Consider the following 21,474-nt stretch of genomic DNA (forward strand, 5'->3'; position numbering starts at 1 on the left):
ATTTTATCCTGAATGCGTTTGTTGACGACACACGATCGTTTCGCTTTATGATTGCAGATCTATCGCAAGGGAAAGCTTGGCGTGTGGCAAGTGGATGGCAAGCGACACAAACAGTACTGTCAGCATCTGTGCTTGCTGGCCAAATTCTTCCTCGACCATAAAACGTTGTACTACGACGTGGAACCGTTCCTGTTTTACGTGATGACTCTGGCGGATAGTGACGGCTGCCATACGGTGGGGTATTTCAGTAAGGTAAGCGTTCAATACTGCACTTTACTCTTTGCACATTACTCTGTGAAATTCCAAAAGCAGTAAACATGATTTGCTTTATTCATTTTATTTATAGTTTGTTCTAAACGTTGGTCAAATACTGGTTAATTAACTAATTGATGCTTTGAGAAAAGCAATACTGTTGCAAAAACGCTGAATAACGGCATCATTTGAATTATCTTTCTGGCGATGTTAGCGCCATCTATCGTTCGCTAGTGAAATCTCTACCCGAAAGAGATATTTGAAGAAATTGGTAATTTTTATTGGATTTTGAAGGTTTTTGGATTAAATATTTACTGATTTTGAATTTATTTTAAAAATTTATGAAAAATATTTATATTATTTACTCCTCCATTAGCACTAATTATGGCTAAAGTATAACAAAATATTAATATTGTGGCATGACGAAGGATACTTTGGGAGATCCCTTTGTATAATTAAATTGCGTTTTTTATCAGACGAATACTTTTAAATATTTATTTGAGAAATCCATTGAAAGCATTGATGTTTAGTTATTTAAACAATAGTTCAGGGATAACCGATCGATAACCCTCCATCAGCAACTCTCTTTTCATCTATTTGTTATCACTTTGACTTTTAATTTTCTATGTTGGACAAAATAGACTATCTTATCTTTATTATTTAAATTTAATGAGATAGTATTAATAGTAAGCTTTTTTAATCATTTTTTTGTTAATAATAGTTACCAGTTGTGGGCCTAAACAAAAAAAGGCGAGCCACCAACAATAGTGTTGGAAAATGAGTCATTATTATGTTGGTTGCTTAAAAGCCATTGTTCAATTGCAATGACACCCATTAGTCTGCTAACCTTTGAAATGTTCGGTGTTTAAATAAATAAGGATTTGCACTGGAGGAATATAATATATATAAAAAATGACATTTGTTCCGGAGGCTGAAATGAAAGCACGAGTGGTTGAAGGCTACCGTAATGACTTTTGGTAGCTGTTTGATCGAGAAGGTCAAAGAGCTCCTAGCGTACGCCAGGACAAAAGCAGAGAACAGCGAGAGAAAGAGAGCAAACATGCACAATAGATAGAGCGTAAGCGAACTCATGAGATGGCTTCAATTACAATCATCATCATGATCATAGCATCATTGCCGCCCCGCTGCTACACTCGTTTTCGGCGTAATGATTTTCTAGAATCGCCTGCAGAGGGCAAAGATTCGAAGGAAGCTGGATGGAGAAAGCGATTCAGCGCAGGCTATCGGTTCTCGGTGGCTCTTTCCGATAAACGCCCCGTCTGTAGAGGCCAACGACCGCTACGCTACCGACGACCGAAAATCGGGAGAGTTTTGAAAACCACAACGGAATAGTACAACGACGGAGCTTGTGGCCTGTCCTGTCTGTTCTGTCTTTCCCACGACCGCGACCGTGGCGCGACTGTTTTCCCTCGAACGTACTTCTTTGTATGCGCGTGCATATGTATTGCTATATAAAGTTGGCCAGCGTAAAATATAGTGGACGCAAAACGGGGCTTCCTAGTTTGGCCACAGCCGCGCCACTCCTCACACATCCCCACACATTTTGGGCTAGCATCTCAACGGTCATTCCACCGATAGTGAATCGAACACAGCCAAAGCCAGCCAGCCAGCCCGTCGTTTCGATCCTTCCCCACACGTTCGTCTCCGCATCTGTTTGAAATGCTTTCGACGATGGACGCAGCACTGCAACACACCACCGGGAAGATAGATCGGCGTACACACCTTTGCTTTGTACGCCGGAGAAGCAAACTGTACCGAATTTTAATTACTTTACTTTACTCTGGTGCAGTCTGAGGGAGAGAAAGCGTTGCAAGCAGCACCTGAAAAGACTGATCGCTTGTTAGATAGCGTGGAATATACGGTTGGAAGCTGCTATGGGGGAGGGAAGAGTAGCCAGTAATTCAAACGAATGGTAGAATTAAAGATTTTGTGATGAATGTTTTAATTACATTTATGGAATAATCATGCAATTGAGTGTGCTGGTGATTGGTTTGATTGCAATTCACATTCACTGGCAAACTACAAAGCATAAAGTTAATGCTTTTTATGCTTTTTATGCTTTTTATCTTGCCAAACAGCAGTAGAAAGTTAGAAAGTTAGCGTTTAACAGTTTTACAATTTTTCGACCGTGCTGAGAGAAATGAAATCATCCTGTTCTTGCTCGAGTACCGATGTCAATGACCGATGGACCATCTTTTGTCAAGCCAAAACGCGCGTACGTAGGTGGGAGAGCCTTGGGAGAGCTGTGAGAGTTTGAAGTGTCATACGAGCGTGAATGATGATTATGAAATGTTCCCCATGTGTTTGTTTAATCCTTTTATATATTTATATTTAAATATATTTGTTGTAGATTTTCAAAAATATATTATTTTTTATCAGAATTATTTGAATGGGCCAATTGTTTTCAACCGAATTGTTTAAATTGTTTGATTCAATTTAATAGAATCGTTCCGTTTAAAAAGTACATTTTATTCTCAAAACATGTAGCGTTTGATCCGCTAGGCTGCTCGAACGCTGACACCGGTACACACCTTTGTTTGAACTGCCAGCAGCAACACAAAAAACGGCACTTTCTCCATCACGGGCCACAAATTCACCATCACCAGGCGCCTCCATGCCGTTGCGTTGCGTACGTTTTCGGTACGTTTTTTTTTTTACATCTTGCGCAAAGCGCAACCGTACGGATGCAACAGAAGCAATAAGCGGTGGAGAAAAATACACACACACACACAGCCATACAAGCCTCATCCTTTCTCATCCCTTCCTGTGAGGGTCTATGGCTCGTCCGTTCCGGAAGTGGCAGGCATCACGTACTTCCGATCGTTAGTCTTTGCCCTCTTGCAGCAACGTTGTATGCTGCAGCGGGATGCAGCGGGATGATGCAACGTTGTCGACTTGCTCGTTATGTGTGTGTCTGTTAGTATATAGTTATGCAGCGCTGTGTGTGTGTGCGCTTGATGCCGAGACGCTATGTGGCTGTCCCTGGGAAGGCTTGCTCGCTGGGCTCGGGATGACTGACTAACCAAAAAAACCGGGGTTCATCGTACGGCCACCGCCATTGCAATGAATTGGTCAATGAACTTTGCGTCGGCTGCAATACAGCACAGCAAGAGGCACGCGAGACGCTAGATCTGGTCGGTAGGAGAGCATCTAGGTCGTTACAGAGTTTGCCAGCCCAGAGGCTCCCAAAACCCCCTCCTCCTCCTCCGAAAGGATGCTGTTTGCTGTGCAGCACTCCTTTCGAGGGGAGTAAGAAGTTGTAGGAGTTTTTTGTTGTCGTTTCTCTCTGCTGCTGCGTCTATCGTCTTGGTAGCATCGTCATCGTTGACCGCACCAGACGTCTGGGGTTAACTTTTGCAAACCGGTCCCTCTCACCCTTATGCGGGAGAGCTCTCGCGTGCGGATTCTGTCTGGCGGCTGTGTCTAGACGGTTGTGTGTTGCCCCAGTACCCACCAAACCCCGAACCTGCTGATGCACAGGTAGGAGAACTCGGTCGGTGCCGGTAGACATGGCTGTGTCCTGCCGAAAAAACCGCAGCTGGGTTTTGCTGGAAAAAGGTGAGAACCCAGAAGGGGAGGAAATTCCGGACGCGCAATGATGCAGTGTGTGTGTGAAGCTGTGGGAAAGGGTGTGAGATTTAGTGAAATTTACAACTCCACCCATCATCGTACCTATGGCGAGGACAAGCCCGACCGTGGAATGGGAGATGCGTCATGTCTAGCTCCGTGCTATGATGACTCCTTTTGGGCAAGGACGGCAAACCGAGTAGCGTCATACGTTTGTTTATGATGCTGTCAATATTAACAAACGATGGGAGCGACAAAAATTATGGACCCAAATGTTTTATTTTACCCATTTTTTTATTTGTGGAGGAGATGTATTGATTCACCTTCGATTTTCTTTCTTTTACAGTAAATTCAGTTTCCGTTCCGTTTCCCGTTTTTCAACGTCGCGGTTTGTTTTAGCATTGGTGTGAGCGAGACAAATGCAACACACACACAGCATCAACGGAGACGAAAGCCCAAACAAAACAAAAAAAAAAAACACGTAAAAAAGCAAGCAGACACACGACTGTTGCAAACGATGCAATCAAAATTTCAATGACCCCAAACGGGCGCGACCCATCGACTGTGTCGGCGGCTGGATTTTCTCTCTGTCTCTCTCTCTCTCTCTCTCTCTCTCTCTCTCTCTCTGTGTTTGTAAAACTGGTCGTCGAGACGGGCGCGTGCCAAGCCTGCTGCGTTGCACGTTCATTTCCACCGTAAGCACCGGGGTTGCGTCTGTGTGCGATTGTGGCTGGCAAGGACGTACACCGCGTGCTAGGATGAGATGAAAAAACACATTCACACATATAGAAACGAACGCAGGATGCCAGGATGGCGAAGAGGTTTTTGTGAATTGGCGAAAATACTTTTGGGGTGCTGTCGTGTCGCGGCGCACGACACCATTCCGCGCGGTCCCTGTACCGGTTTGTCTACCGGCCTCACGGTAGACAGGCTACAGGAGAGCGGTGCCAGGAATGGGGCAACAGAAAGGGGGAAAAAGGATACGGGTTCCCTAGCCCCTTAGACCGGGTGAACGACGAACCCGACGACACAAACGACGACGACGACGACCAGGCGCAAGTGTGTCGAGGGCAATGCATACATAGAGCGATGCGTACTCCGACAGATTCCCGCCAGATTTGTTCTCGAATGTGCCGCTCGCGTTATTGTTGTTTGGGTGCGTATGTTGCGTATGTGTGCGTGCTTCCCTTTTACTGTTTTTTTTTCTTTTTTGGCTATGCCCGTCGGCACCCTTTCCAACAATTTCCCACGTCGGTTCCGTGGGGCAGGAGGTGCGTAGGTTTTTTTTGCGCTGCTATTCTATTTCTCTCCCTCATCCCCCCCCCCTCGATAACGCACGGATCAGCCACAAACATGGACAAAAGGAGAACAATCGAGGCAGGATATGCGCTGAAGGGGAGAGAAAAAATGGCCCGCCCGGAATATACATAACGGCGGCTAGGATGGGAAGCTGTGTACCCTTTGTACCGTGCCCTTTGTCGTGTCTTTGGCCGTGTTGGCTTCTGGCTGACTGGGTGAAGGTGAAGGACGAGTTCGTACGCGTCGTCCGGGCTTGTCCGTCTGGCCTGAGCCAGACACGCGCGCTTCGGTGGAAGCAACAAAACCAGACTCTCTCTCTCTCTCTCTCTCTCGCTCTCGCTCTCTCTCGCAGCTACACCCTGTGCTGCTGTCCTGTTGGGTGTCGATGATCAGGAGCTACTGGTAATGGGAGAGAGAAAGAGCAAGCGAGCGAAAGAGAGCAAAGAATCGGGAGTGAACACGGTGGAACGATGATGACGGCATCGGGCAAGATCTCGTCCCAGCTGGGTGAGCAACGGGGACCATTTCGGGATGTGGTATTGTTATATACCATATACTATGTGTGTGTGTGTGTGTGTGTTGGCTCGGGAAATTGTATTGGTTTGCTCTCTGTCTGGCGAACAGGTTTTCCCGCCCGGCTTTAGTGGTGTGCGTACCGCTGGTGGTTACGGCAAAGGACGAACAGTTATCAATGGTGTACACAGGTGGTGATGGTGGCCTGTACGCACGGCCTGTGCAGAGAGATGATGCGTTGAAAACTGGCCAGACAACGTTCCGAGCACCCACACAGACACACAACGTCATAGTAGTAGGCTCTGCTTCTCCTTCAGGAGAGGGCTTTTCGCGCGTTTTGCTGTTAGTTTGCGTGTGCTGTTCCACTTCTTCATTCACAAGCCATTTTCTACAACGACTCCTCGCTAGGTGTGTGTGTGTGTGTCAGTGTGAGTGTGTGTAAGGATTATGCGAGTAGGTACCAGGTGCTACTACACAACTACTACGTCCGGTTCGGCGGGTGGTAAGTGCACAAAACGCCGCATGCCAATGTTTTGTCGGTCTCGGTGCGGCTTGGCTCGGGTTGGCTGCCGCTCCGGACACAGACTCCGGCAGGAATGGGATCAGGAATGGAACGGTGGCGAGACACGCTTTACCGTAAAATCAACGACCATGGGGAAGGTCAACGAGACTCACAGGCAGAATCTCTCTCCCTCCCAAGGCGAGCCTTCGCGGAGTGTGGTTTTGGGGTGTGTGGTGGAGGTATTGGCTGGGCGAAATTCGGTCATTGCCCTTTCGACGGTGAGCTCTGTGTGTGTGTGCGTTGTCTGGCGGCGGAGTCTGGACGATTGATGGTGTGCTAGCTGGAAGTACTTGAACCACCTCATCCGCCCGCAACAGTCTACTGCTTGGGGAGGGTGTCGGCTGGCGTCTTTTCGTTGGGTTTGCCGTTTTCAGGAACTCTAGGCTTGGGTCTATTTTTGGAGGGGGGGGGGGAGGGAGCGGAGAGCACGGTTGCTTTTTGCCGGAAATCCCTTAGAATAGCAAACGGCACTTCGCTAGCTCGCGCGCGCCACCATCCCGGGGCCAGTGTGCGGAGAATTGTAAAGCGAGATTTACTCCCAGGGAAATATCGAGGACCGGCGTCGGCTGCTGCAGCCTTGCAGCCGAAGGGGAGCGTGCTTTTCGGTTTTTGCTTGCAGAGGGCAGCACAGTGGACGTCTGGGAACGGGAAACGGGCACCAACCGAAGGGGGAAGGGGAGTGTTTAATATGTATATATTTAATAAACGTTTGATAATATGGTGATGGGTTCTACGTCGGGGATGTATGTTGGGCCCGCATTGTCGACCGGCAGCGACCGGGCGGCCAGGTTGAGTTGTGCCATGGAGGCGGGTTGGTGTTGTGGTTGCCTTTGTCGGATGCATGGGGCCTGATGCATGATGCTGTTCCGACAAAAGCGGAACGTGTGTACCTATGCAACTCCTGTGTTCCTCGGTTGCAATGTGTGGGAGAAATGACGAGACAGACGCTCACACGGACGCACACACACACGCACACAGACATCAAAACAAATGGGTTTTTGCGTAGCGAAGAATCGCCGGAACCTACGGAACGGAAACGCACATCGCCCATGATGATCTGTTGAGTGGAGTCGTGTGTGTGTGTGTGCGCGCGGACTGATTTTCATCGAAGGGAGGATGGCGGGTGTGTCGTCTGGTCTAGAGAAGGATGACGCGACGCCTGGAAGCTGGAAAAGTGTGTTTTGGGAAACGCGCGCGCTATGCGTCTCTTTGTTCTATGCGGGAAAACACGCCACGGGGAAAAGGACTGCAGCCAGACTGCTCCCGGGGAAGTTTGGTTGGCTGGCGGGCTCGCACACACACACGCGCATACAAATAGGAAACGGGATAATAAAATTTGATGTCGCACCGATTCCGTTCCGGGGGTTGCCAGGCGGGAGGAGAGGATGTGGCACTGATGGACCGTTGTGTGTGAGTTTATATTTCCGCGTCTCGTTTGCTCGCGGTACTTTAGTTATAAAATATTCTTTTTAATTCCCGTCCCATTTCAATCCCGCTCTTCCCGCTGCCCCAGTGTGTGGGGTGTGATGGGAGGGACGTCCTTCGATTGTCTGGGTCTGCGATAGTCTCGCTCACTCTCTCTCTCTCTCTCCCCCGCTCATTTTAGTGAATAATTTGATGGGAATGTCAACTTGGCTGTTGGAATATTTGTAGTTTTAGCACGCGTGTTTCGCAAGAGCAAGCTGATTTGGGTGAAAAATGTTGATTATATGTCTATTTCATTTTTCTTAATTATACTTTCCCACAAATTGCAACACGCTTGTTGCTACATCGTTAGAAGATTAACACTCATTGGCTTGGACGCAACTATTCCAACTCCAGGGGTCGGCAAAGTCGCGCCTTCGGGTCGAAAGCGGCCAAACATATTGACCAAAACATTTTATTGGGATGGAAAGCATTAGAACAAACGCAATCGAACGTTAAGATATTAATTTCATTGTAAAGGATCTTGGTATTGATTCTTTGCCACGGTTTTGACCCTTAAGTTGCATTATTTCTTCATCTTGCCAAAGTTGTTGATATTTTTATGATACTTTGTATACTCTTGGGACGTCTGTCACCGCTAAATCTGTTCTATATGTATGCAGTGATTGGTTGCTTGTGGTTCAACATCACTTTTTTTTTAAATGAAACTGAGATATGCTGGCGCTTTATACAAATGTTGCGGAAAATTATTGGATTAGGGCGAAATTATTTTGAGATTGGACAGGTTCTTATTCTTCTTCTTTAGGTTCAACAACCGTTGTCGGTCAAGGCCTGCCTGTACCACTACTTGTGGGCTTGGCTTTCAGTGACTTATTGATTACACATAGCAAGATAGTGAGTCCTACGTATGGCGGCGCTGTCCATTTGGAGCTTGAACCCATGACGGGCATGTTGTTAAGTCGTACGAGTTCAAGACTGTACTACGAAAAAAGGCAGGTTCTAGTAAGTAATAATTGTAATAACTGTAACTGGCTTGATGTGTCCTAAAAACCTTGCAAATTTCTGTTTATTGAAGCTTTGTTTTCATATAGCTGTACAGTTATGACATTGGTTGAAAGAAATACTGGTTAATATGCAACCAACATTGACTGTCAGTCCAAGAAAATAACATGTTTTAAATAAATATTCAATTTCTAGTTTGCACGCCGACAATCAAGGTCAAATTTTTGTTGGGTTTTTGTAGAACATGATAGTAGCACGTGTTAAGTAGCTAAGTAGCACGTGGAACATGGGACCAGACCCGTAGTACAGTCGTCAACGCGTGCGACGTAATAACTTGCCAGTCATGGGTTCAAGCCTCATATGGTATCGTCCCGCGTAGCAAGGACTTAATTATCCTATCCGGCTGCGTGGTACTGAATAAGTCGCGAATTCCTGTATAGGCCAGGCCGACCGGTAGGTATACAAAGAGAACGTTACGCCAAGTAGAAGTTTTGTATAGTTTTGTTCATTCAAAATGTTTGTTGATATGTATATAACAATATTATTGAGAACTGTTCCTACGTGATCCTACCTCACCAGTGATCCATAAGAAAAGCAATTTAATTATGTTTACTTAACAAGCATAAAGTCATAGAAAATATGTTTCGTTTATGTCAAATTATTACGTCAATTATTGAGGCGTTGCACAAACAACTTAAACAACAACATGGCGACTGAAGTCCGGCACAAAACAAAGTATGGAAAATTTAAAATTTGGAAAGTTCCGCTGTTGTTTGAAAACATTGTTACTACACAATGAATTTGTTGTTTGAAGACTGCACTTCAGGGTTCCGCCGAATTTATAGAACTCCGTCCGTTGCTTGAAAAGTTTGCCGACCCCTGTCCTAACTGCAAGCCCGAGTGGCACACACAAAAAAAGGATCGAGATGCCGCTGCTTCGGTACTACCGTTTGGCGTATAGTAGGCGCAGCAGTTTTGAACGGTGTTTAGTGATGGTTTGAGCTTGAGATACGGTATTTTGGTGTGCGGTGCAAATTTCGTCAACGGTGGCGTGATGAGCCGCCGCCTGCAGTAAAGCGTATCTGGAAGCGTAGCGTTGTTGCTTTGTTCTCCGTGCATTCGCTTCGATGGCGCAGCTGATCGTGTGCCCGTGGCGTGCACACAGTAGCTGAAATCATTTTGACTAGTTGTCTAATGTACATTTGCTAATGGCAGCGCACCACAGCGCACCACCGTGTACGCTATTCGGTGTGTTGGTCAGTGCCATCCGTTAGGTTTAATCAGTGCAACGGGAATGGAGAGTCAATAAAGGGGGAAGGTCTACCTGGGAAGACGCCTCATCGACGCCTTAAAGAAAAGCGACTTCACACCTACTTCTTGACCTCTCACTGACTAGCAGGAGTGTTTTGTGTAGGTGTGTGTGTGTAGGTGTGACATTGGGAGTACCCTTTTACTTTAGATGTAATTTATTGCATCCTTTTTTTCTTTTCTATGGGTAGACATGCACCCACCAGAGCGATCGTAAATTATCGACCATACGTCCCAAACGGGATGACCCCGGTCGCGGCCATCCTCTCACTGCACTATGGGCAGTAGTGCCCGAAAATATACCGTACATTATTCCATTTCTCCTCTTTTGCCTGCACAACTGTGCAATGGGAAGGTTATGTCGATCGCGCGTAATAAATCAAACTTCACCAACGCAGATTTATGGTACTCAATTTGTCGTTTAGTCAGGGCATCTCTCTTTCTCTGTCTCTCTCTCTTGTCAGCTACCTACTCATGTGGCCAATCGGCCAGAAGGCTAATGGAAAATTTCACGCGGTTGTTGCTTAATGTAGTTCCGAAAAAAAGGCAAGGAAAAACAAACAACAACGAAATGCACACAAAAAATTGCGCATTACTTCATCGCACTCTGCTGCACACGACGCATCGGTAGAGCGCAGTGCGCGCGCGTGCGACGTTGAACATTCTTGCACATCGGTGCGCGCCGCCCATAGCCGGAACGATGATCATCCACAGTGTCTGACCGCGCTGTCACCAAGGCAGTGAAATGCGTTTAAGTCTCCTCTGTCTGGGCAGCTCCAAAGTAAAACTCCTTCGCAGTAAAAGAGGCAAATAAATTTTCAGCTCATAATTAACCTGACAACTCTCGCCACACCACCCCCGTGTGCGTTGCGTTCTGTACGCGTGGTAGTAGGTGCATTCGGTGTGGAAGAAACGGATAGGAAGCCACATGGACAAAAAAGGTGAACTTGGGTCGCTGCTGCCGGCATTGGCCGAAACTACAGCCGGCTTCAAGCAAAAAAAAAACGCGGGTCTGTGTTTGTTCAGAATCTTGGAAAGGTACGATTTAGCAGCAGCACCAACAGCAGCATGTAATCAGCTTTTGAGATTGTTTGCTTAGCTCATATTTCATTCATGCAATCGGGCATGCTTTTCAGCGAGCCAGCTTGGTTGAATTGAATAAAAATTATCGTCAAAGGAAGAGAAGGTGTGTGTGTGTGTTTTGTTAATGTGAAACGGTATATTTTTATTCGATCCTGCGGGATATTACACTGAGCTGTTAGATACGTTGGCTACAACCTACAGTCGAAAACATGATTTTTCACTAACTAGGCGGGATAGATTGTAACGTTACTTCATTTTCATCCATAGGGAAAATGTTAATATAAAAGTTATACTTATCGTTTTTTGTGGAGGAAAAACTATAGAATATTAAGAAACATATTGACACTAGCACTTAACTCAACTTAACTAGCACAATTATTACACAATTACAGGGTGTCGAATCTAAAGTGTTTAAGTGTCGGGATTGAATACTGAAGTGTCTGTGCCAGTAAAAGGCCTCTAAAAACTATTTTTACGATTTGAGTTAATCATACGTGTAGAATCATCATGATTTATGTTCCAACAATGAATAAAATCTAGAAATAGACGCTCTTTGCAGTTATTTTAGTTTTATGGATATGTTTAGTTCTAAACATTTCAATTACTCGGAATAGGTAAACAGATTCTGTGACAATTTCTGATACAAAGACCCTTTAAAGCTCGAACATCTCGTGTAGCTTTTGTACGAATTAACTTATTCTCTTATAACTTACAGTATCGTTACTTAAAAACTTTATTATACTATGCTTCCTGGTCTATTTCGATCCTTCCAACCGAATAAAATGCTGTTTTTGAACACTGCAATATTATAATTTAATTCATAAATAGAGCTGTATTGGTTAATTGTCTTTGAATGTCACGTATATTGGGGTCTAATTCGTGCCTCATTCTAAGAACTCGTTCAGGTGCATATATGTATAGATGTAGTAATATCTCTGACGCATCAATTTTATTGCTCAATTGCAAGGAGTACTGAATCATGATCATGTAAATAGAATTCATCATTTTATAGAAAATCATTTTATCAACTTAATAATTTCAAGGACATTGATTTTCGATAGATTTGAACTACGGCCCATTTGACTTGTGCTCAAAAGCGATTAGACGATAAGAAGATTCTAATCAACAAAACCACAATTGCTCAGTTATGATATTTCTATTCGTATAACTTTGTCATAAGTTCTCGGAAAACTCGGACAACTTTCTGAGGGATATTTATATAAAAAACACACTTTAATGCCTAATCCACTTATTGTGTTCGTAATGTGAAAGTGATGAGTGGAATTCATCTTTTATGTTCAACGTATTTATCAAATTGCTCCTTCCTTTCAAGATTTTTTTTTTGTATTTTTCCGCTTCTATAATGTTTCGCGTATTCATGTGTTCTGTTCGGTTTCTTGAATCAAGACGATTTCTGATAAAATCAATATACATATACAACCTTTATTTGCTTTCTGGGTAAATAAATAAGCTTAACGTTACGCTTACTTATTGAACCATGATCTAGCGAATCGTTGTGCTTTTTCGGGTTTCAATTCTACTTAACCATCCGGCTTCATATTGCTGATGGGAATCAAACCACGACTCGGTTCTACAAGCGCTGCAGCGCCTCTACCATTATACTTAGCGGACTCTCCTAATAATTATATACAATAGTAACAGTGCAGTAAATTTTCTAAAACGAAGTCTTTACTTCCCAGCGAATGAAGGGATCTAGCCAGAGCAAATAGCAGTACAGTAGCTTCCCAGATGGTGGTGATAGCTGTAACTGACAGTATCTACTAGCTGTGAGGTAAACCTGAACGGTTGAACGGCATAATTTAGACCGATCTCACCTTCACAACGACCGTTTGCCCACGGGTCGTCATCGTCAAATTCAAGGTTACCTGTCGCTTTAAGCATTGCTCTCCACCGCGATCAGCTTTCTGAATGAATTTTGCAACATTTTCGGTTGCGCTGTGTCCGAAGGCTTTTGGTTAATAGATGTAGGAGGAAGTGGAATGGAATGACTTCTTTTTTTTTGCTTGTTAGTAGGATGCTCTAACGTTTTTTGGCCAATTCATTCATAAAATGTGTTGAGACGAAAAAAACAGACACAAACACACAGAAACAAAAACAAGACTAACTAAATCGCGCGCTCTAGTTCGTTCGTACTGTTTCGCACTCAGCTGGTTTTCTTAATGTGCGCAAGAAGCTAGTACCCATTGAAGAAACACAAAAACGGCGCGATATTCATCTATTCTACGCTTGTTCGATCGTGAAAAGTCTGCTCAAGACAAGATAGAGGCAACAGGCGACGCCTGCTTCGTTCCCAGCCTAGGCTGTGCTAGGTTCCATTCGATCACTCGGGAACGGACCGAGCCTGGACGGCTATCTAACGCTTCGGCCACCGTTGATCGTTCAAGACCGACCTGCCCAATGTGCTCCAAATGAAATGTACATAAATTAGCACATATTTTGTCTGGTTAATAGGTAAACTCTTTTCCGCCGTTCTAGTGGTCATTATTTCATAATATCAGTTCCCTGCCTCTACTGCCTTACGCTTTCCGCGGCTACCTTATGCTTTGCCGTTGGGAACGGATCGACCGAACTGACCGTCCAATGTTTGTTGTTGTCGTATGAGGAGGTCAGTGTGCGCTTGCTGGAAGCACCCCTCTTTCTCCTCCACTCGGCATATGGTTTTCTAGCAACCTGTCCGCTTTTCGTGATCACGGGCCGCTTATCTATTACCCGTGTGCCCATGTCAAACTAAGGTCGTGCAATGAAAAACCACAGCAACTCGAGTGAAGAGTAAGGCGCCACGATGGGAGGGCGTCAAAGCGAAGAGCACGGGGAGCAGAAACAACGCTAAAGAAGATATCGCCCGGATATTACCCGACTTAATGTTCCGTAGCGCTAGAGACGATTCTGAAGCGTAAAATTTAAGCAAAAGCCATATAGCTAAGCTGAACTTTCTTGGAAGGTTCCTGCTTCGATCGTGCTAATGATTAAGGCGGCGGTGAGCAAAATGTGCGCCACGGGCTTAAGCATTGACCCTGGGATGGATATGGATAGGAATATAGACTGGGAACAGTGATTGGAACGGTATTGGTTTTTGGAGGCTCACACCACATACATATTTTAAGGGTAGGAAAGGGTTGAAAAATGAAGTCAAAATTTATGGTCTTCATGTATTGGGTTTACACATCTTGTGCCTTAATCAGATTGTTGGTGCCTGAAACAGGTTCGATTGGAGCACGGGTCCCGTTGTTGAAAATACATTAAGCATTAATGATTCCCTCCTACGCCATGCGGTATGATGGTACGGTCTGGTAGCATTGTTGTTACGGTAAGCGATGAAAACATTGTTGATTCATAATCAATGCGTCGGAAAACCATAAACAGCCAATAAAGGGTTCAAAGTCCTGCGATGTGTTAACGAAGTAGTTAATTATAATGACTCAATTAGTCTTCTGGGAACACGTGCCCAACTAGGAATAGATTTGTGTTTTAGTAACATATTGATAAATTATTATCATCAAATAGATAATTAACCACAGTGAATGTAATCGCGCTCGGTCGCACTTAATTCTTTCTAATAACAATAAATCCTTAGGATATTTTTGATACTGTTTTTGGGACATGATTGAACATTAAAAAAAAGGTAATTGCGATAGTTACTTTATAAATAAGATAGCTTTAAAAATATCCCAATATTTCATTTTGTTTGAAACCTAAGAAAAATGGTTTTTAAAATAATAGTTCAGTTCTTACAGCAGAGCACATGGAAGATTTTCTACAATTAACAAAGAAATACGGATTTTTTTTTTCTATTTCAATCGCTGATCATTCGAACTTCTAAACTATTTATCAGAAAATACAACTACAAAAACTGTATTTGACTTAATCACTAGGTAATTAAACAAAACCAAGCCCACAAGTGTGGGTACAGGCAGGCCTTGACCGACATCGGTTGTTGAGCCAAAGAAGAAGAAGAATAATTAAACAAATAACTTCTCAAAAAAATGATTTGTGAGCTTTCATCTTGGCAAATGATCACCATGCATTGCCATTAGTTGTACATATACGGTAAATAATCATTCCCTTGTAACCCTTTAATTTAGATAAACCATTCAATTTTTGTATCTTTATGGTTTTAAATGCTGGTTTAAATAGTTTGATAAAATACAAAGATAAAAATAAATATTTTTTTTTAATTAGTTTATTGTACAAAGATATTGTTTTAAAAAGTCTCAAATAGTGAATAAAATATATTAAAAATTAATATCAAGGTTCATAGTACTTGCCATACAATATAAATGCGATACCACAAATGTAGGGAACATACTTCCATAACGTTTACTATAAAGTAGTTACGAAAAATTTTCGGAAAGGAGGAGTTTCGGAAAATTATTGTTTATACATTTATTGTTGCTACGTTTCTTGTGCTATGAGCCACTGTTTTGCTACTGGTTTTTTTCTTCCAGTTGTTTTTATACAATGTTTTATTTACTATTTTGTCCGTCAGATTAACCGACCCTCATCTTGACTCGGCTTCAGTTTGCTCTTACAACGGCACCGATTGTGCACGCTCTATTACTCTCTGTTAGTTTAGTACGAAACCTTTCTTAAAAACGGCCAGCGAAAGCGAGGTTTTACAGCATGGTAAAAAATGGTAATTTTATTTTTGGTTTTAACACCATCACACTTTACACACTCCTCCGCCATGGACGAGCGGCGTGTTTTCGTCCGTTTGACCCGGGGGAGATGGCAATTGACCCTATCCCCACTTATGATTATCATTATCACCACCAGGGTGCCACCACCGCCGTGCCGGTCTGTCTCGGTCTGGCTGTCCGAAGGGAAGATGATGGGGCAACTTCTTGGCAGTGGCACGTCATCGGCGTGGTTACCTCGCTGTGGAGTTTAGATTGCATGGATACAGCACGCTATATTAGGAAAAGTTGATGCTAGTACTACACCATCACGAACGAACTTTCTTGGGCACGCTTGTCCAAACGCGTCCGTTTGTTTGACCATCTTCGTCGCGCTGTGTTTTCGCATGCAACAGCGGTATTGCCGGTGGAAAGGAGCAACAGAATTGTGAAAATTTATGCTTCCTCCCTCCCTGTGTCTGTCTGGCAATGATCACGCGCGGGCCAAAGTCAGGGAGCACCGGTCAGTGCATGCAGCCGCGCGCAGGTTTTTTTTTCCAGTAATTTGAAACACCCAACAGTTGAGCAAGCTTTATGGGATGCAATTAACAAAATATATTGAATCAGATATATTAGCGACAATAAAAGGCAAGCACTGGAAACGGGCATATTGGGTAAAAGGGGAAAAAGGGGAGGTTAGGAGTTCCATCTTTTTTATATTTTTTTGGCTCTTGCTTTGGAAGGTGTTGTGTGCTTTTAACATTTTTTTTTGTCTTTAAGCTTATTTCTTCTTTACTATGTGCGTCTAGGAGGCGCCTCTTAGACCCTGAGCGAATGATGAGTAGCCACACTGCTCCACTCCACTCCATCCCGTATCCCGATGATCTCCACCACCTCATCGACCCCATTCCTCTTTCGGGTCACGGCTCATGGGGCCAGGGATGGAGATGGGAGTCAGATAAGATTGCAAGCAGTGTACGTTTCGGCAGGCAAGACAAGACGGTAGCATGTAAATATGAGGCGCGCTTCTGGCGATGGTTAAGCTCAGCGACATTAAGCACCGTCTCGTGTAATGTGGCAGACACACGACAGTCGTTCTGTCCTGGGCACGAAAAATGACAAAAACGGTTAACCCAAAAGTCAGTTTGCCATTGTGTGGTGGTGATGGTGGTATGGCAACCGAGCGCGAACCATCATCACCGATGGCGCAACGTGTACCATAATTTAATGCAAATTGAAGGGTCGCGCTGTTGTCGCTGCAAGCTACCGGTAGCAAAACCTCTCCTGACCGGTTGCAGAAGAAGGCATGCAGTCCGGCTTCCAACAGGAAGTGTAATGGAAACGAAAAGTTGAAAAAAAACATGAGCGTTTTGCGAGCAAATACATGTGATGGTACCAGACACCGACAGAAGCACTCTGAGCAGTCGCGCAAATCGTTGGAGTGTCTCCTTTTATTTTTCAAACAAAAAGTGAAGCCATCGGCAGGGTAAGGGTGTGTATTGGTTATGTTTAGGCTTTTTTTTTGCTAATTATAACAGCTAGTTTATTTGTTTACACTCTTGTTTGTCAGATCACTATCACATCGACCAATGATGATGATGATGATGATGATGATGAGGATAATAATGCTTAGTGTGGTGCTTTGGCGACCGGGGGAAAATGATACGAAGCTTCATTATTTTCTTTACTATTTCGGTGTGTTTACACTTATTTTTTGCTGTTCGTAGTTTTCGCATTAATTTGGCAGTTTTATGATTTAAACATACGGTTGAGGGGTTGGTACGCAAGCGAGCACGATTTAATAAAATGTATGTGTGTTGCGTATACATTTTTCATGCTAAAAGCACATTTAACACGTGTTTTGGTATCGTTAATGAACCATTATTCATGGGGCTATCTCTTGTTCGATCATCAGATGTGTACAGATAAGCATATGTGATGCTTTCGATAGGGGTAAAATAGAAAGTCTGGCAAGGGGGCACGGCAGCTACCCAAGCATCACTCGTGATGGTTGCTATCCCAGTGTAGCATACCTCAGAAGCTTCGCAAAATGATTGATATGGTGATATCACTTAATCATTACGCATCACAAAATTTGGTACATAGACGTACATTATTTGAAGAAACGGTGCTGGGTATTCAAAATCGAACACTGCGAATTCGGCTGCTCTTCCTACTATGTGTACAATATTTTGAAATTGCTCCCCATTATTTATAAGTTTATTAAATAAGATCAAGAATTGATTCTATTATTTTTATTATGTTATAACGTGTAGTTGGGCAAACAATCGTCTAAATTGTATCGTCTGTTCTAAATTGGCTTGCTTTCATTTAATTCAATCTACCAAAGAAGTCATCTACCTAGGAGTGGTGCCCAGCCATGTCGATTTGACTGTTAATGAATAGAAAATTAATGATTAAATGATACTTAAATAGATGCTCCTTTTCTTGTTTTCGCTACGTTATAAAATGATAAATGTATCAATTTCATTTTGAATTTAAATTTGTTTTCAAGATGAAAAATTAATACTCCTGAGATGCATCATTGGAGAAAATGCAATGCCGATAAAATGTATACTAAAATGATTTGTATATTTTGAGAGGATTATCTTAAGATTACTTACACTATCGTTGAGCTCGACAATATTATTTCGTAAGCAATTCGAGCTTATCATAGTTGATTAAGGATTAATGAATTGAAATTCTGAGCTACAGCTCGTACTTAGAGCTTAAAAATAAAATTTCTTTAGAATATACAAGCTTTGATTTTAATGAATCCCTTTGATATGTATGAATCTGCACATAGCCGGCATTCGTCTGGTTTGAACGGATTCCTATACGAATATAAGGTACCTATCTTAACAGTTTCAAATGAGGTTATATAAAAAATGTTTGTTTTCATATTAAAAATCGGTAAAGGACAATTTATATCCCAAATGTTGTCGTGTAAGCTTTGGTAGAGTATTATATTTTCTTCGTATGCATGTAAGTTTATTGATCTCCCCAATCATATGATGTAAATCGGCCTGAAAAAAAAATCAAACTTGTGTACGGCTTCAAGGTATTAAGTATTGACTCTTTATTAAGGATGTTTCAAAATGAAGAACAATTGTATTCTTGTTTTTAATGTGATTACATTCGGTAGATGTGTCTCCTTCCTGCCTACATATCGTTACATTATCACAAAGTTTCTACACAGCCTTCAATGGATATGGATATGATGGTTTTATCGTGAAGGGCTCTCAGCTCAAGATGCTGCATTTCCTATTTCTATGGCTCGACAGTATGCATAACTTGCACCAGTGCATAGTGCCCCGCCGTATACGTCGTATGCTGGCACACCAGGATATGGTACCGATGCGACAAAAAAGTGGTTTGTCTTTTTGCAAAGCGCAAAGCACATTAATGAATGCACACTTACACTAGAAGTTGTTTCGGTTAACACCCCATGAGGGGTGCTACAGTTTGAAGTGTCCTTTTTCGGCGCCGTTTCCCTTCAAACGCGTTTAATTATGCAAGAAAGCTGATTTTTGTCCCAGAGAGGGTTGCAAATGGTTCATAAGACAGCAGTATTGTTTGTTCGTAATTGTTTGGAAATAAAGCTTTAGCATGCTTTAAGGGTTTATTTTTATACTCTCCTTACGCGACACAGTTGTAATTCTTTATATAAGCTAAAAACTTCTACATTGTTATTTTCGGGTCAAATCAAACTAAAAATAATTTAACTTGTATCAAAATTACTTCGACGTTAATAAAACTAATCAATTGTTTTGTTCCTGTTTATTTTGTTCCAGGAGAAAAACTCGTTCCTCAACTACAACGTGTCGTGTATCCTTACGCTACCGCCGTACCAGCGTAAGGGCTATGGACGGTTGCTGATCGACTTCAGTAAGTATTGCTTCTTATTTCCGTGCGACAGGGGAATGGGGGTTGGTCAACGACCCTACGGAGACACGCTACTAGTCAAGGGGTTCCGTGTATTTTTATTCCTTCTTCAATGCAAACTTCCAAACATGTTGTCTTGTGTGTGTTTGTGTGGAGCGGAGGGTGGTATTGTGAGGAAGTTAGCAGATTGACTGGTGGTGTGGTTTAAATCAGGTAATTTACATACTTTGACCATTTGCAATTCGGACACTTCGTTTTGCCTGGTGGCGACGGTTAGCAGGGCGCGGAACGTCCTGTGCGGTGAACGTCCAGGGCGTGCTTTGCAAAACCATACTGTCCTACCATACTTTTCGATCATTTGGGGTCGATAAGCGGTTATACCAGGTTCGAAATGTGGATTGAACCCTTTGATCTGGCCTAACATGGAACACCGGTGGGGGGGTTATTCGTTGGTTAACAAAGGGAGAGGTGTGTGCGTACAAAAATAGTCCTTATTTTTGGCGAATTCACCACTCAACAGGGGTGAAAACTTTCGGTAAGGTAATGGGACGATTCCATCAACCGTGCCGGTAATATTTTCGGCATTTGCCTGCAAGGATCTGTCGGTTCAGCTGACTGACCACTTGATTTGCCAACGCTTGCGGAAGGGTTACTATGCAAATCGTATGCGATGGATCGGAATTAATGACGACGCTGTGGATTTAATTTATACTGCTTTCCATTATTTTCGCTCCTTTTTTAAGAAGAATAATCATAGCTATTACACCGATATTATCGTATTATCGCCATGGGGTGGGGCTCCACCGGCGTTGTCCTGAATGTTGCCTGGAGCCTTGAGGTAGGTTTGTTGGTTGATACACTACTCGCGTATGCTATGTTTGTTTGGGACTGTGTCCTATATCCGTCGTGGCAACAGATGGAGCTCATAGGGTAGTTTTCAGGCGATATAGTAGCACCTTTCCCTACGGTGCGTCCACGAAACCTTCCCCACCGAAACACTCGATCGCGTACGCTCTGCCGTGTTTGCGAGTTGAATGACCTCAAAAATAATTCGCAATAAGGGGTTGGAAACGTACACATTATACACATGTAATATTGCTTATCAAAAGTAAAATATCACGCAAATGGAAATATGGGCACGCCAAAACACCCGGGGGGAAGTTGGGAGCGATTGGTGCGGGTTTCCTGGTAGGTTTTGCAAAAGGGGAATCTAGGGGGGATTGTTTTATTGGCATTTGGTATCTATGTGTGTGAGGGTGTGTTGATTTTGTTCGTTGCAAAAAGGGATTGTTGTTAGTAGTTATCCACACGTAAACTGGGCGAGTTTAATTAGGCCCTGTGAGTCATCTCTCTCTCTCGAAAAAAAAAAACTGTGCTCTACCTTCTATACCTCACCATAGGGCACAGACGTTTTGCTTTGCGGGTGAAAACATGAAACATGTTTGGTACATTTTTGATTCGGCAATGCGATTTTGAATAACGTACAATTGTTCAAACTAAGAATTCGCCAGAAAATCAATTAAATACTGGTGGGCTAAGAAACAATTCTAAACGATTCCCGCTTATTTAATTACCTCTTGTTCTAGTCCAATGATTTTATAAGAATTACTTTTATCGAAAACATTATGTTGAGATAGATGATTGATGTAGATGATCCCAGCCTAGGATGGAGAAGGGCTATAATATTTTAATGATATTGATTATTAATGACAACTGAGTGCAAACACTTAGTGCGAATCTTGACTGGACTAGAGCAGAAGTCTCTTTACTACGGTCCACAGGCCAACTGCGGCTGATTAGTATTTATTTGTTAAAACGAAACTTAAATGATTACCCATTAGTTAAAAGTAACGTTGAAATGTCAATTAAAATCATTATTTGCGAAGAAGTTCGGCCCACGAAGTGAAAAGTAATGTTGGGTTT

General features: G+C 43.1%; 1 protein-coding gene across 2 annotated transcripts in view; it reads left to right on the forward strand.

The window, feature by feature from the left end:
- LOC120903007 (histone acetyltransferase KAT7) overlaps positions 1-21,474 on the forward strand; it is a 61,885-nt gene that overhangs the window by 2,891 nt on the left and 37,520 nt on the right. The window contains exons 4-5 of one of the 2 annotated variants that reach the window (XM_040312167.1): positions 58-252; positions 19,461-19,554. In XM_040312167.1, coding sequence (XP_040168101.1) covers positions 58-252; positions 19,461-19,554 — 289 coding nt within the window. Of the gene's footprint in view, positions 1-57; positions 253-346; positions 532-19,460; positions 19,555-21,474 lie in introns of those variants that run through there. The other variant, XM_040312168.1, reaches the window with a different exon arrangement.

This window comes from Anopheles arabiensis, chromosome 3, assembly GCF_016920715.1.
Source record: "Anopheles arabiensis isolate DONGOLA chromosome 3, AaraD3, whole genome shotgun sequence".
Classification (NCBI taxonomy): domain Eukaryota; kingdom Metazoa; phylum Arthropoda; class Insecta; order Diptera; family Culicidae; genus Anopheles; species Anopheles arabiensis.